This window comes from Pipra filicauda, unplaced genomic scaffold (assembly GCF_003945595.2).
Source record: "Pipra filicauda isolate LSUMZ 115617 unplaced genomic scaffold, ASM394559v2 scaffold81_size6448238_pilon, whole genome shotgun sequence".
NCBI classification, from domain to species: domain Eukaryota; kingdom Metazoa; phylum Chordata; class Aves; order Passeriformes; family Pipridae; genus Pipra; species Pipra filicauda.
The window spans coordinates 1177184-1193943 of NW_024104998.1; the positions used below are offsets into that span (position 1 = coordinate 1177184).

The 16760-nt window shown below is 40.1% G+C and overlaps 1 protein-coding gene across 3 annotated transcripts in view; it reads left to right on the plus strand.

The window, feature by feature from the left end:
* ITGA2 (integrin subunit alpha 2) overlaps positions 1-16760 on the plus strand; it is a 68993-nt gene that overhangs the window by 12768 nt on the left and 39465 nt on the right. For 2 of the 3 annotated variants that reach the window (XM_027716334.2, XM_039390435.1), the window contains exons 2-4: positions 5946-6069; positions 15015-15124; positions 16058-16149. In XM_027716334.2, coding sequence (XP_027572135.2) covers positions 5946-6069; positions 15015-15124; positions 16058-16149 — 326 coding nt within the window. Of the gene's footprint in view, positions 1-5869; positions 6070-15014; positions 15125-16057; positions 16150-16760 lie in introns of those variants that run through there. The other variant, XM_039390434.1, reaches the window with a different exon arrangement.

Below are 16760 nucleotides of genomic sequence, written 5' to 3' on the forward strand. Positions count from 1 at the left end.
ATATAACAAACTTTTTTCTGTGTTATAGCTAATAGTTGTTTAAAGAAGTGAATACCATACTGTCTAACGAAAAAAAGGTGATGAAGTTTCCAACTGACAAGGTTAATGCTAGATAAATTTATAACTAATACTTAGTGTGTGGTGAATCCTTATAGACTCAGCAGTCAAAGTCCATTGTCTCTTCTTTTTTCTTGATGCTGCGATTGCTAGACCTGTTTGATGCAAGCTGTAAATAACAACAGCAGTGAAAGCCTCTGTTTGACTGGATGTTTTAATGAGAGGTGAGACTTGGCATAACTGAGTAACTGAGTCTGTATGATTATGGTGTTCTGTGATATATTGCTATCTTAAACTGGAATTGCAAACTACCTTTGCAACGTAGTAAAAAGTGATTTAGGCTAAAAACAAAATGGCACATTTATTATGACACTTATGATACCAAATGCAGGCTAATAATATATTCAGTATATTTTACTAGAATTTTATAAACTTATTTCACTAACCAAACAATCAAACACCTAAAAATCTGATTTCATATTTTATCACCCAGCTGAAAATCTTTTTTTTTAATATACTGGTTAATCTGAATAAGGGATTTCAATCCTAGAGGTATTATAATGATGACATTAAGCAATTGGTTACCAGACATATGTTTTCTGCTTGGTCACTTTAAGCCGTGACCTTTGCTTACAAAATCAAAACAGTTATGAACTGGGTGTACTTTATATGAGCTTTTACTTCAATAAAACTTGCTTCAGCTTGTACTACAAACAGAATAAAGCAAACAGAAGGCATTAGAGTTATCATTAGACTTGTCATGTATAGTTATAGAAGAATTCCCACATGCTGAGGTTTAAAGATGCCCAGTCATAACGTGTATTACTTTTCATCCTGCTAGGAGCAAGAACATCCTGGTGCAGAAGTATAAAACCAGCAATACTCCTACACTGCAGCTGCTATGGCTTACACTGCAATAATGCATTTGCTGAATACAGGAACTCCCAGGGAAAAAATGCTATGCCAAGAAATACTGGAGTTTATTAGAAAGCTTACAGTTTCTTTTAGCCCATTAGGATTTTTTTCTTACTTTTCCTATCTGAAGCTTGATGTTGGGGGGCCCAAGGGGGCCCAAGCCCCCTTCCCAGTCATTGGAGAGGAACTGCTGCTTTTGAAGTCTTCAGGGGGGCTTTCATAAGCTTTAGGCTTATATCTGACTTCCTTTGTTCCACACAGTCTGTTTACTTGACTGTAAATAAAGTGCCATTTACAGACAGAAGTTAGGAAATGAATTTTTACTTGCCCAACTAATCTCTCATCATCATCACTAGGTCACAAAGTAGTAGTCTGTCACCAAAAGCTATTAAAATCCAGATAGTGAATTAGTTTTCTTTATTTCAAGATTCTTAAATTATCAAAATTCATTGCCTGAAGGCAGCAACAGATACGGAATCATTCCAACCTAGAATATACAGTACTTAGAACCTAGATGCTTCAATGATTGGCACCCTTTTATTGCATAAGAGACCCTCTTATTTTGCACAGGCTTAAAATAGAGTTAAAGGAAACAGCTTTTTCTTTTTTTTTTTTTTTCCCTGCAAATGCTTGAATTTCTTTTTCTGGGTACTGTATTTAGATACTTGTACAAAATGGATAAAAGATGTTCTTACAGTGCAAGCACTATATCAGACAGAGGAAAATGGCAGGAAAATGCCTAGTATATTAGTGCCACTATATACTTGCCAGGCCCAAACCAAGTGAGGTTTGTGTGGAGTAGATCTATAAAAACTGCTGATGATTATAAAAATGTGGAATTTACAATGTGACTGAAATATGCTGAAACTATGGCTCACTCAATAAATGTTCACGCTGAGTCAGAGTGTATTTGCCAGCATTTCTACTATGATTTTTGCAAAGAAGTCATGAATGAGAGGCAAAGCTGATCCATAAGAATATCACAGACAACAGTGTGTCTTCAGAGGCTAGGTTTTCTGATTTCTTTTTTTTCTCTTTTGTTTTCACTGCTCTTGACTGGCTGCCTGTCCAGAAAGTGAACATGATAGAGGCAGTTCTGAAGAGACCTGTGATCTGGCAGACACTTGTCCATTATTCCTGGTGGACATTCTTGCTCTCAAAGTGTTCTGATACTACAGTAGTACAAATGATTAAAAAGAATAAAATCAAGCCCCAGTAGTAAATAGGAAGGATGGGTAGAACGGCTCAGTAAGTAGTAGGAATGGGAGGATGGGACGAGAAAAAGAGCATTGCTTCTGTGAGCTGTGATGAAGCCCAGAGGAACCACAAGGAGCTTGGGATCTGATTCTTGGAATCAGCCCCAATCCTGGAGAAAGGAGGACCACCAGAGTGGCCCTGGGAGGTCCAGGGATGGATACTGCAGTGCAAGTACAGGGTGGGAGATAAACAGGCAACACGTAACCCAGCACGTCGTGCTGACTGCATCTGACTTGCCACAGCACCCTAGGGGAATTTGAACTAGCATGGGACTTTCCTTCAGGCTATTGGCTGTGACAGTTGGTCCCTGTAATTTTATCCAGTTCTGGAGGAGACTTTTGCCCTGGCTGTAACATTTAACAAAACTCTCACCTTGGACATAATCAGAAGCGTTTTCCATGTATTCGCACCAAAATTGAGCAATGCGCTCAGACAGCAGACATTCAGCAGTGTTACCGTTTGGCTACCGGTGTCATTTGCTAATAACTGTGTAACAGAGTCCAGACAGGCGAGAGTTTTTCTCTAGATGTCATTGGATTTCGGGTCAAACTGGAACTGTTTATCATTCTAGGATACTTCTGGCTCATTCAAAAGCCAGAGTTTATTTCAATGTCCACCATATGGACCATGTGGAGAGTTCTTCTGTACTTATATGGCAGAATGGCACTGCAGTATAGTCTCCTGTGGCCTCTTGAGAATGGGGTACTGCTAAATTGTGCTTGATTTCTGACTGAGGATAATATAATTTAACAACAGACAAAAAAATAAACCTAGCATATAACATCAGAAAAATATTTTGATAATAGTATATTATTAGATCAAAAAAGAATAACTGTCAGTAGCCAATTTCTATCTCAACTCATCCTTTCCCTCTCCCAGAAACCCAGAAATAAATTACGATTATGTGAGGTTGTGTTTAGCGTTAAGAGGCTTGCAAAATGCAGAGTGATAAGTCTGTACACATTCTCTTCCGCAGTCTTAAATAGCATGACTCAGGAAATATATTTATCTCTAAGGATGCTTCTCAAGGAACTATACTTTTAGCAAAGGGTGATTTCTTGGTTTCCAGAGGCTGGCTGCAGATAGTGGTTGTTTCAGATAACTAATATATGATTTCCTGTTTTGAGTTTGTGGTAAAAAAGCAGTAACAATGTGAGTTGTATTTAGTCTTCTGCTAGTGACGTTTGTGTTTTCTATTCTATGGGCAACGGTACAAAATACATTGACATTTTTTACAGGTCATGAACTTTGCTTGCAAACCTGTGGTTGTGATTTTAGTGTTTTCACTATGATGTTATTATCATTACTACTGTTACAGCTAAGCTACTGTGGTGAGCTGTTTTATGCTGATGTAATCCCTGTTAATCTCTCTTCCAAAGCTGCATCTTGGACCTGGAAGAGAGTGATACCAACAGTGAGCTCTATGCCCATCAAAACTAGAAAAACAGTTAGAATTTGATCTTATATTTTTAGAGATGCCATTTCTCCCTAAAGCATCCCTTTTATAAGGGATTATCAAAAAGGCTGCCACTTTACTACACAATGGTGCAGAGCAGATAAAACTCATTCTGCTTGGGCACACAGGAAGGGAGTTGAAAAATGAGGATGTTGTTTAACCTGTGAGCAACTCTGTGAGCCTGCCTTACATGGGAACTTTGGAGAGTAACTGCACAGTGCAACAACAGGTCATTACTTCTTCCATCATTGCCATGTTTGGAAGGTTGTCAGGAGCCCAAGGGTGTTCCTTGGCTGGGCTGTAGCTTGTTCCTGAGATCCCACTGTTGTCTCAGTCCTTCTACCTCCAAGCTGGGGAAGGAGTTATCTACTCACAGTAGCATCTCTCAGGGGACTCTGACCTTTCTCCACCAGCTTCTGAAGTGGACATTCCCTTAGATATCAATCTACAGTTCTTTATCAGAAAGAAATCAAGTCCTTTATGAATGAGGAGTGGGCCCCCATGTCCTACAAAATTGTGACACTTAGGACTTAGTCCTCAGCCCACATTGCTGGTTCCCTCCAAAATGGCATGGAATACCATACCCTTATTCCTAGATGCACAAGGGCCCAAGGAAAAGCAATAAATATCATGACCACAGTAAAGTAGAGTTGCAGCATTGTGTCATGATTAATTAATGCTGTTTACGTTGTATGTTTGTATTTCTAAGTTTTCTTTGGACAACTGTTCAGACTGTTTGAACTGAAAACAAAGGCTTCTGGTGTGATAATGAAATGACTCAAAAATGTAAATTTTCTGATGCAGCAGATAATCTCATTTTTGTTCCAGTGCTGCAAACTAGAATACAAATAGTATTAGGTGTTACAGTCAGGGCATTTTTTCTGAGCCTGGAGAATTGAGGTGAATGGAGTTACATCCAGCTGGCGGAAGTCACAGGTTGTGTTCCCCAGGGCTCAGAACAGTTTGGGGACCAGTTCTGCTTAATATCTCCATCAACAATCTGGACAAGGGAATCAAGTGCACCCGCAGTCAGTTTGCAAATGACACCAGTTTGGGCAGGAGTGTTGTTCTGCTGGAGGGCAGGAAGCCTCTGCAGAGGGATCTGGACAGGCTGAATCAATGGAGTGGTGCCATGAGTATGAGGTTCAACAAGGCCAAGTGCTGGGTCCTGCACCTGGATTATAACAACCCCAGACAGCGCTACAGGCTAGGGAAGAGCAGCTGGAAAGCCGCCCAGTGGAAAAGGACTTGGGGGTGCTGGTCAACAGCAGCTGAACATGAGCTGGCATGTGCCCTGATGGCCAGGAAGGCCAGTGGCATCAGCAATAATGTGTCCCCCTGTACTGGGCACTGGTGAGGCCACACCTCAAATCCTTTGTTCAGTTTTGGGCCCCTCACTATGAGGAGGACATTGAGGTTCTTGAGTGAGTCCATAGAAGGGCAGTAAAGCTGGTGAAAGTTCTGGAGCATAAGTCTGATGAGGAGCAGCTGAGGGAGCTGGGGTGTTTAGCGTGGAGGAGTCTCAGGGGTGGCCTTACCACTCTCTACAACTACCTGAAAGGAGGGTGTAGCCCCTAGGGGGTCGGTCTCTTCTCCCAAGTAACAAGTAATAGGATGAGAGGAAATGGCCTCAAATTGTGCAAGGGAAGGTTTAGGTGGATATTAGGAAAATTCCTTCCTGAAAAAGGTTGTCAAGCATTGGAATATGCTACCCAGGGAAGTGGTAGAATTAAGATCCCTGGAGGTATTTAAAAGATATGTAGATTTGGCACTTGGGGACATGGGTTAGTGGTGGACTTTGCACTTCTAGGTTAAGGGTTGGACTTGATGATCTTAAGGGTTTGTCCAAACCACGAGACTCTATGATTCTAATGTACCTCAACAGGCAGTTGATGTGTTTGCTGTGCCACAAGCTTAACTTATGCCTTAAGGGAAACGAGGATAACTCTACCTCTGAATCATACATCTTGGCCCCCCTCAGCTAAAACGTTCCCATTAGTAATGCTGCAACTTTTGTTAAGGCAAACAGGGAATGAGTCATTCCTTGCCCAGGGTATTATAACACATGTAAAGAGTGCTAGACAGGCATAATGCATGGGCAGGGTACTGTAATGAAAAGGCAATTTTTTTCAAGCATGTGTCAAAGGCTATATTTATTTTCTTCTGTTGGGGGAGCTGGCACAGATGAAGAGCCTTTTTCACTCGGACCAAAATTCTTCTTTAATTGCTTCTGTAATAATCTTAATCTTTCTGTTAACAGGCATTCTTCATAACTGCTGTGAAGCCTACAATGTTGGGCTCCTGGAAGCAAAAATATTTTCTGGTCCACCAAGAGAGCAGTTTGGATATACAGTTCAACAGTTTATAAATGAACAAGGCAAATGGTAAGCAGTTTGAACAGCTTGTTTTACATCCAGCTGAAAGGTTAAGGAAACAACTCTTAACGTTTCTTCTACAACTCCAGCTAATTCCTTTTTATATTAATCTTTTTACAAAAAAATACTTAGTGTTATTAAAACAAAAGTTGAGATATTCTAGAGACATATGTGTGTGATGATTCAGGCTTTTTTCCTCAACACTATGCAATCTGAGGTTTTCTTTCTGTTAATCTTTTGCTTTGATCTCCAATACACCAGTTTTTTCAGGCTTACAATTTCTGTAGAATTTTAACTCTCATTTCATTCGTTCCTGTACCAGTAGCATCTTTATTACATTTTACATATATGTGGGATATTTTTTCCACTTTAATATTGTTGAGGTTAAAAAAAATTATTAGGGCTGGGGAGTTGTAATTATTAATATTAAATTAAGTTAAATCTATATAATTTTGTGTCTGATACAGTATTAACTGTTTGCTTGTCAAGGGATGGTATATTTGGACGTATGTAATAACACAATCCTTGCAAAGGCCTTGTGTCTGCTACATCTCTTCAGCCATAAAATTTGACCTGAAATCCACTTTTGCCACAACATTGGGCTTAATGAGCAATAGTAAAATATTTTGCTAGCAATGTTGGTTTCAAAAAGAACTTTAACATATTAACACGGAGTAAGCATATTTAGTGGAAGACACATTGTTTCCTCTTCTGCAGTCTCAGCAGCCGCAAAAACTTAAGGTGTCTGTCATGGTAAGGACTATATGTCTATAAAAGTAGTTGAGAACCACTGAACTCTTATGTGGTTAGTTGTGCATACGTGGTTTTAAGTCTGCAGTAGAAAGCCACACAAGATAATGTATATTGTCATAAGCTGAGACACTTTAAACATGTCATCCTTCATAGACTGAAACTGTGTCAGAACCCAAATAGCCACAAACTGGCACCTTTGCTTAAGTGACAGTAGATGGATACCCAGTAACTGAACTTTATTCAGTAAAAAGAAATTAAGATGTCGAAATCTGAAATCTATGGCAATGCACATGAAAATGTATTTTACAGTTGAAGTTTGGAAAAGCCCATACTGAGCCAGCTGAGACATTTGTGCATAGCACTGCTCAGGGGCACTGTGCAGTTCAATGGACTGCACATGCAAATGTGTCTGACATCTCACTGATGTTGCTGTGTTTACTGCCACTGACCAGGAGACAAAGTAAGAGGAGAGCAGAGCTGTATCCTCTGAATTAAAAGCTTGGCTTTTCCTCTCTCTCTGTCGAATAGCCTTCCAGCCTATCCCCACCCCCCATCTGATGCTGTGGTGGCTTCTCACTGTGTTTCTGCCTGCTTTAATTATGTTTAGTCACCCATAGATCAGAGATCTCTTTTTTTGACAAAAAAACAAACAACTTCTGTATAAGGGCATTGGAGGAGAACAAAAATGCCTGCCTAAAGTGAATTGAATGCTTTTGCCTCATACATGGAGAAATTGTCTTGTGTTTTATACTTCTTGTGAGTTTTTCTACAAGCTTGTGGCAGAAGTAATAAGTGCCTGACTCACCTAAGCTATTTATGTTTTAGATTTCCCTCTTTTATTTTTACTTCAGATATAAAACCTACTGCATTACCACTTTCTTGGATAATGTGTGCTGAAGTTTGGGGAAATAAAGTAACTTCAGTTTAACTTTTCCTATCTTACAGAATCATAGAATCATTTAGGTTGGAAAAGCCCTTTACGATCATTGAGTTCAACCAGTCTTCTCCTAAGTATATGAATATTTTGAATCTGGTAAACTTTTGTGTATATAGGCGCATCATCATTAGTTATTTTACTGCATGGTGTCTGACCCAGCTTCAAAAGTCAGGGATATTTTATCAGCTCATGGTGAAGTAACTAGGACTTGTTAGAGACTCTTCAGTGAAGAAAAGCTCTTTTCAGTCTCTCTCTCTCAGTCACTAGAGGAGCTTAAAAAAAAAGTGAGTTATATTTTACTCTCTTGTTCTCTTAATTTCTAGGCTCTTTTCTTTTGCTTGTGACACTACATTTTCTTTCCTGTGTGCATTGTTTAGAAAAACCCACAACACAAAGAACACCACCAACTAACCAAAAAAACCCCAAACCAAACAGAAAACTGTTTGTTTTCTCCTATAAGCAATGCAGAGGCTGCAGTCCATGCACAAAGTGCTTGTTGACATGGCTGAACGGGGAGCAAGATAAACACTCTAAGCTTGCATAAGATCCTGGTGATACTCTCAGTCAGAGGGGAGCATTTATCATCATATGCTTTTTCTGAAGAGATCATCATTGTGCAGCAAGAATGCTTGAAAACTCTGTCCAGGCACAGTAAGTAGGGCTGCTCATCATATCAAATGCTGCTGGGGTACCATCTCTGCACAAGGTGCTATACAGCTTTAAAAATCCTCCTGTACTCTCTCAAAGAGTAGAAAAGAGAGATAAAGATATACAGCAGATGCTAGTTATATTATTCAGCTGTATTTTTGGGAGTTATATCTCCTGAGGCAGTAAAAGCTATAGAAAATGAAAAAGAGAAGAATTTTTGCAGAACTGCATGCAGCAGTATGTTTTCACTTTTGCTTGGAGATAACTTCAGAGAGAAGGCAGACAGTCCAAACAGAAGCACAGGACTATTGAAGGGGCTGGTACACGTTGGGACACTGTGACACAAACCAACAAGGCAGCCTTTTTTTGTAGAGTCAGATGATCCAGGATGATTGGGCACCAATCTGCTGTGCACTGATGGGCATTGATGGCATGTGATGCTCATAAAATAAGGACAGACTTGCAAGTCAAGCACAGCTCAAGCTTTTCACAGTGTCTGGTGGAAATTTCAAAAGAGGAGCTCTATAATGAACTGAGGGAAAATTGTGAGTACCAAAGAAACTCATCAATTAGAAAAGTTGAAGCAGTCCACCACACAAGTAATTAGCCATCACAGAAATATCATTCAGTTTACGCTCTGGTTCTCCCTGTTGTGAGGTCATCTGTATTTGAATCTTAAATTGAGACCAAAATCTCTGTTATTTTGAAACATAATTTTTTTAGAAAGCCAGACTGTACCCTGTCATTTCCTCTTGAATGTGCATGCCCTGAGCAGAAGCTGACAGTACATTCTTAAAAGATAACAGTACTTACTCCACGCTGAGAGTTGGATTTATGTCTGTCTCAGGTGAGGAAGACTGAATAGCTGTATATAGCTGTTAAAATGCTTTTTCCTAGCCATATGTGTCTTCAGACATATGCTCAGCTGTACCTGTGTGCTCAGAATTTGGAATTTATCTTTTTTAATTTTGTTTTTGAATTTATGTTATGGGATTTTTCTGTTTTAAAATATTTTGTTTCATCCCATACATCAGTAATGACACCTTAATGTGTAGTGCACTTACTGATGTATCACATAATTATTACACTACAACATAGTTTTAAAAATCATTGCATACTGCTCACTGGCTATCAAATACAGCAGCCAATTCCTGAGATGCTGTGTTGCGTCTTCAGACCAATAAGATGTTTTGCCAAGAAGACATGTTTCTGCAGCAACTTCTGTTGAAATCAGTACATTTTCAAAGCTTTCTGATTTTAATAAGGAGGGCCATTTCTTTTGAGGAGGGTAATTTTTTTAACAGAAAGCTGCCATTGTTACATCTCCAATTTATCTGTGCCAGCACCACTTCTAAAGCTGAGTTCTTTACCTCGCTTCTGCTTTCCCCAGCTGCATGCACTGCAGTTTGCCCTTTTCCTGCTTGGAGAAGCTCTGGCTGCTGTTTTCTAGACTTTCAAGTTTATTAGTCAGACTTTCTTGTCATAGCTCGCTGTAGGTTTTGAAGTTTTGAGTCTTGTTCAAAGGATCGAAAGTTTTAGACGGTGAGAAGTGTTTTAGGGAGAGAAGCATTTTTTGTTCTTCATATCTACTCATTGCTTCCTGTAATTGTAGGAAAAAGGGCAAGATGATTTAAGAGATCCTTTCTATCTTTTTTTCCTATTGGCCATTTCTGTGTTCAGGGGAAAAAAAAAACCGCAATGAAGAGCAAATGCATGAAAAGTAAAAAAAAAACAAACGGGAAAATATAAAACATGCTCTGACAACAGCTGAGAATTCAGCCCTTCACTATGAATTCTGATTTTGCTCTCTCCTACATCACACGTTGCTGATTACTAGCTTTGTCATGGTGTAATTTCCCAGAAATAATTCCTGTTGCACTTTGATCTGCCACTCCTGCAGCTTGTGTGGTAGGGCATAGCTGCTGAACTTTATTTGACTTCATGTAGTTCCATTGTTTGGTATACAGTGTTGGAGACTGATTTAAGGAGATGAATAATAAAATCAGTGGCAATATTACATTACATTATTACATTATTACTATATCACTATAGTATTGTGTAAAGACAGTCTGCAAGGACACATAAGGAAGTTTTGTAAAAATAAATATTTAACTCATAAAAAGACCCTTAATTAATACATTACACATGACACAGTTTATTTGGAAACAAGCATTTTTAAGTTTTTTAGTACTCATTTCTTGCATTCTTTCCTAATACATTCTGTTTCACTTTGTCTTATGTGCATCCTGTTTTATCACAGTAAAAATGCTAGCCACATACTGTCTTCACTTCTGATGTTTCAGAAAGATACACATGCATTTTCCCAGAGCAGTATTGCCTAATTCTCTGCTGCAATGATTTATGTTCATTTTCAAAGGCAAGTGGGACTTCCTGATTTCTAATGTAGATTAAGGCGTGTATTGGTGACAGGTTAGTCTAGTTAAGTCAAATAGCGGAAGGGGTTTAGTAGCTCTGTTTGTTTCTGAAAATAGTAATACTCAGTTCTAAGTGTTGCATTGTGTGTATGGAGTGGCATTTTTTGGCTTACAACATAGGTGGACATTGAGATTCATAGACCCTGCAAATCTACAAGAAATACAGCGAAATAAGTTAATAAAATAACTTCCAATGAGCTATGAGGAGAACAAGCTATAGTAAAGACAAAATTAGGTCTGCTTTGGGCACAGTTGGCATAGACTTAAATTTGGGTTTAAAATTAGAAAAGTTCATCTTGTTTGTCTTACATTTTCCTCTTTGTACCATGGAACAACTACAAGGTTAGTTTCAGGGCTAGTAAAAGTAAAATTCTCATATGAATATTAAGTTCTAGAAGGGGATTGGGTATAAACAGGGATGGTTCCTTGGTGTAAACAGAAGTCTGAGTTGAAGTTAATGTTGAAGTTGGGGAAAATGGGAGCCAAATAAAGCTCATGGGATGAGCACAAGTGTGCATGCTGAAAGGGAGAGAACTGCTTTTAGCAAACTGTGGATGATGATTGTCTCTAGTTTATGCCAATAGCAAGGGTGAGGGTTGGAGTAGGGCTTGGAGTTAGACCTGGAGTTAAGCTTGGATTTGGGACAAACAGTGGTCTAGCATGCTTCTCTTCCTCTTCTCCTCTTGTACTCTCTCTGTTTATGAGTGAAACTACATGTTTTAGGCTCTCAGGATAACCTGTGGCTGCAGAGCAATGCCAACGCAGTGCAGAGATTTACAGTGAGTTTCATGACCAGATGTGGTGGTTGCAGGGGCTATTTCCAAGACATAAAGTCATTCTTTGAACAGTGGCTGTCATCCTGCAAGGACTCTGAAATATGTTTGCCTTCTGGGAAACAGGAAAAACATGCAAGTATTTATAAATGTACACAGTGCAACGTCCAGCTGGACAGTTAATGCTGAAAAGCTCATCTAGTTTCAGATATTGCACATGCAGCATTGCTATCCATTTAAAACTGTTTCCTGTTTCCATGAAAACTCCTAGCCCTCCCTTTCTCCAATTCTGTAACGATATCTAACTCTGTAGTACCTAACAAGGCAGGAGAGCACAACACCTGTCAATCACTATGGACATCTCCAACCCTCTGTGTCACTGCAGGTGTTTTCAGGTTATATTTTTGGTTGGCACATGACCAGTGGAGTAGTTTCTCATGAACTCTGGTTGGTTATTTGGTCCAGAGCTGTGATGCTTCTGGTTTCCACTGTGCAGAAATGCTCAAACAGACTCAGGAAATAACAAGATCAGAGGCTTCTTGCAGCTAATGTAACGTAGCTTGTTTTTATATAGAAAGGTATTTATATGAACCTGAGTTTTATGTTTAGAGATGCTAAAAGTACACAAAATCTTGTTCCTGCAGCCTGCATAAATCACCATTTTTGAACAAGGTAATTGAGAAGTTACGCATTTTTAAAATATTCAGACACACAAGACATAGAATCTGAAATTGAACCCCCACTGGTAAGCAGAATAATGTTACGCGTGCTCTAAAGTTTGTGTTTAATTGAGGTGAAATAAAGTAAAAAAAAAAAAAGGAAATGCAGTCAGCAGTATTTTCTTTGAGAAAGCTGAAAATGTCTCAAACTCTTTCTTGTGCATCTAAAATGATGTATTTTTGTCGTAGCCATTGTATTCAAACTAGCTATAAAATTGCAGCAGTAAAATCAGATGATCCCTAGATAGGTAATATGATAAATAGCAATAGCTTTGAAATATAATAGTTTCAGAAAATTTGGAGGTTTTTTATAGTGCAAGGTATATTTGAATTAACTATCTATAAAATTTTAGAGTACAACAATTTTGCTTTAAGCAACAGATTGACCAACTTTTTCACTTGATTCAGATGATTTCTAATGAAACTCCATATTCTAATGAAATCCATATTCTACGAGGACATTGCTTGTCCTTTTGCTGTCCCCAAAATGAATTAATTACTACCATGGATTGTCCTGTTTGAAAAGCAAAATCATATTGTTGCTGGAGCAAATAACCAGTCCCTGCTTTTCAGTCATCTGTTTCATTTTTTTATATCCCTTGAGATCATCTTCAGTCTTTCAGCGAGTTGTGTTGAAAAATAGGTGTTCTTAAGCAGTATTGCCAGGAGGTGAAAAAACAGTTTTGTGAAGGCTTTCACTTATAAATAGAGGAGTCCGAGGAGCAGATATTGGAGGGGAAACCTTATGGCAGATGAAGAAATGAGTCAGAGAACAAGAATCACTTTGTGTTGCAGGCACTAATTATCAAAAGTCTTAAAGTTCTTGTTCAGGATTACAGACATCATGCAGCAGATGGTTACTACCTGCAGTATTTTCTTTATGATTCAGTGTTATCAAGGTGTGGTAGTGTTCAAGTTCGGACAAAAGTGTTTGACTGTTGCCAAGCGGATCCGGTAGAAAATGTTTCTTATCAGTTAAAAGAATAACTTAAAAGGAATCAGTTAATGATTAACTGATAGAACAATAAGTAATTTGTCTCTCAAAGACATATATATTTTATATATATATATATTTTAAAATTTTTATGCATCTTAGTATCTTTGCTGTATTTCTTCTGACCTATGACATATTGACACATTAAAAAACACAGTACACGTTTGAGGCAGATGGATCCCCAAAAGCTCTCTCCCCTTCTTCTCCACCAAAGCTGCCCTTGGTGAATCCAGTGTATTGACATGCAAGTAAAGCTTTTGCACTCTTCTGGAGAAGACTCCTACTCCTGAATGCCCTAGGTGCTGTGTCTTGTGAAAGCATCTTTATTCTTACCTTCCAGTATCATTAAGGACCTAATGAAGTTGACCTCAGTGCCTGGCAAGGTTATGGAGCAGATCATCCTAAGTGCAATCACACAGCACCTGCAGGATATACAAGGGATCAGACCCAGCCAGCACGGGTTTAGGAAGGACAGGTCCTGTCTGACCAACCTGATCTCCTTTTATGAGCAGGTGACCCACCTGGTGGATGAGGGGAAGGCTGTGGATGTGGTCTGTCTGGACTTCAGCAAAGCCTTTGACACCGTCTCCCACAGCATTCTCCTGGAAAACCTGGCAGCCCACAAGCTTGGACAGGGGCACTCTGTGCTGGGTTAGGAACTGGCTGGAGGGCCGGGCCCAGAGAGTGGTGGTGAACGGGGCTGCATCCAGTTGGCAGCCGGTCACTAGTGGTGTCCCCCAGGAATCAGTGTTGGGCCCAGTTCTGTTTAATATCTTTATTGATGATCTGGATGAGGGGATTGAGTCCATCATCAGCAAATTCGCAGATGACACTAAGTTGGGGGGGAGTGTCAATAAGCTGGAAGGCAGGAGGACTCTGCAGAGGGACCTGGACAGACTGGAGAGTTGAGCTGATTCCGGCAGGATGAGGTTCAACAAGGCCAAGTGCCAGGTCCTGCACTTTGGCCACAACAACCCCATGCAGCACTACAGGCTGGGGACAGAGTGGCTGGAGAGCAGCCAGGCAGAGAGGGACCTGGGAGTTTGGCTTGACGGGAAGCTGAACATGAGCCAGCAGTGTGCCCAGGTGGCCAAGAAGGCCAGTGGCATCCTGGCCTCTATCAGGAACAGTGTGGCCAGCAGGACCAGGGAAGTGATTCTTGCCCTGTACTCAGCACTGGTGAGGCCACACCTGGAGTACTGTGTCCAGTTCTGGGCCCCTCAGTTCAGGAAGGATATTGAGATGCTGGAGCAGGTCCAGAGAAGAGCAGCGAGGCTGGTGAAGGGACTGGAGCACAAGTTCTGTGAGGAGAGGCTGAGAGAGAGCTGGGGCTGTTCAGCCTGGAGAAGAGGAGGCTCATCACTCTCTACAGCTACCTGAAAGGAGGTTGTAACCAGGTGGGGGTTGGTCTCTTCTCCCAGGCAACCAGCAGTAAGACAAGAGGGCACGGTCTTAAGCTCTGCCAGGGGAGGTTTAGGTTGGATATTAGGAAGAAATTCTTTACAGAGAGAGTAATCAGGCATTGGAATGGGCTGCCCAGGGAAGTGGTGGATTCTCCATCCTTGGAGGTTTTTAAGATGAGACTGGATGTGGCACTTAGTGCCATGGTCTAGTAACCATGTTGGATCAAGGGTTGGATTTATGATCTCGGAGGTCCTTTCCAGCCCAGCTGATTCTATGATTCTGTTACTTTAGGTTGTTGGTTGGTTCACCCTGGAGTGGCTATCCTGCTAACAGAACTGGAGATATCTATGCATGTCCTGTTGATACGTCCAAAACCACATGTAAAAAATTGAATTTACAAGGTAAGTTGTAACCAGTAATGTCTTGCTGCAATTTTTCAGTTTTCAATTATTTTTGTACGATGACACTCTACCTTATTAAAACTTTTCTTAACTAGCTCTCTGCATAATCTCAGTCTCTCTGGAGTGTGCTGCAAGCACACAGTGCCAGCTGCTGATAAGACAGGTGTCTGTCTGAGGAAAAACTGGTGCCTGCAACTTGAGTCAGGCCAGGGTGTGGGCATCTGGCCTGTGGTGCCAGCTGCTGGAGGCACTGGGGTCTAAGTGTCACTCACTGGGGTCTTGAACCTCCAGATGTGGAGCAGGAATGCTGTAGGTCCCTAAGCCAGCTGAACCAGGGCTCTGTGTCGTTCAAGGGCTCCTTGCTGGCATCTGGGGTGGGCTGATGGGAGGATGAGTGTCTCTGTCTTCCCCAGACCAGATATGGGGATGTGTGTCTGTAAATAAGTATAAAATGGCTTTCACGTTTGGATACAGTGAAAATACGGGACGGCAGAGCAGGCTGAGATGCCTACTTTATGTTTCTTCGTGATGCAGAGTATTTCTGCCCTCCACCCCCCTTCCAAGGTTTTGTCTAAAGCCTGATAACTGGATCAGAATGTCCTGAGGAATGTAACAGTAGCTGCTCAGCTGCAGCTACTCAGCCAGCCAAAAATAGGCAATAGATAGTGCGTTTCTTTCTCTCTTTTGCCTTCAGCTTCCATGAGGGCAGATACTCTTAAATGGCCGTACTTGATTCATCTCTATAGTTAATGGCTAGCAATTTTTTTACAAAGATTGGTTTTTGTTTCTTTTGTCTCAGAATTGTATGCAGCCACCTGGAAAAGGCATCTTTGATTCTGAGAAATCAAGTTTTTGTAAAGGAATTCTAACTTACTAAATTGCTTCTACATCTTATTTATTATTCTGTCATTACATAATCTCATTTTATTTCAGCTTTAATAAATATTCCAAATGTGACTGAAATAAAGGAAGACATGAACCTGGGCTTGACTCTGATACAGAACTCAAAAACAGGAGGATTTTTGGTATGTATCAAGATTGTATTCAGTATACACAGAAATGCCTGAGGCGAATGAAGAAACCAGAGTTCTCTACATTTTTTATAAGTCCAAGCTAAATATATTTTATTATGTACCACAGATTAGTACATCTTTTGCATATTTTAAAATATTCCATACTGCTGTCATTACCTAGGGTCCAAAATCAGGAAAATTGTGAAATCTCTCCTGTGTCATTTACCTGAATATCCTGTGGAAGGGCTTATAATTAAAGACTCACTAATTTAAATTGGACTATATAGGCAGGAATATTTCCATCATTATATTCTTTAAGGGAATCTTTTATAGTTCTGATTGTGTTTCAAAAGACTGTATGTGATCTCTCCTCCACCATATGCACTTGCACAGGGACTGTCCTCCTGAGGTGTTAGGATTTCTAGTCCCATGGATTTAAGAAGTGTTTCATTTGGTTAGTGAGCTGGAGGAGGATGCATTTTCTGTGTGTATATGCTGCAAACAACTGTCCTTGGAGCCTGTGAAACAGATTTCTTAATTGAAAGGAAGTGAATGCCTGTTTAATATGCCTTTTTTATAATCTTAATCATAAACATGAAAACTGTTGCTGTATAGGTTTATTT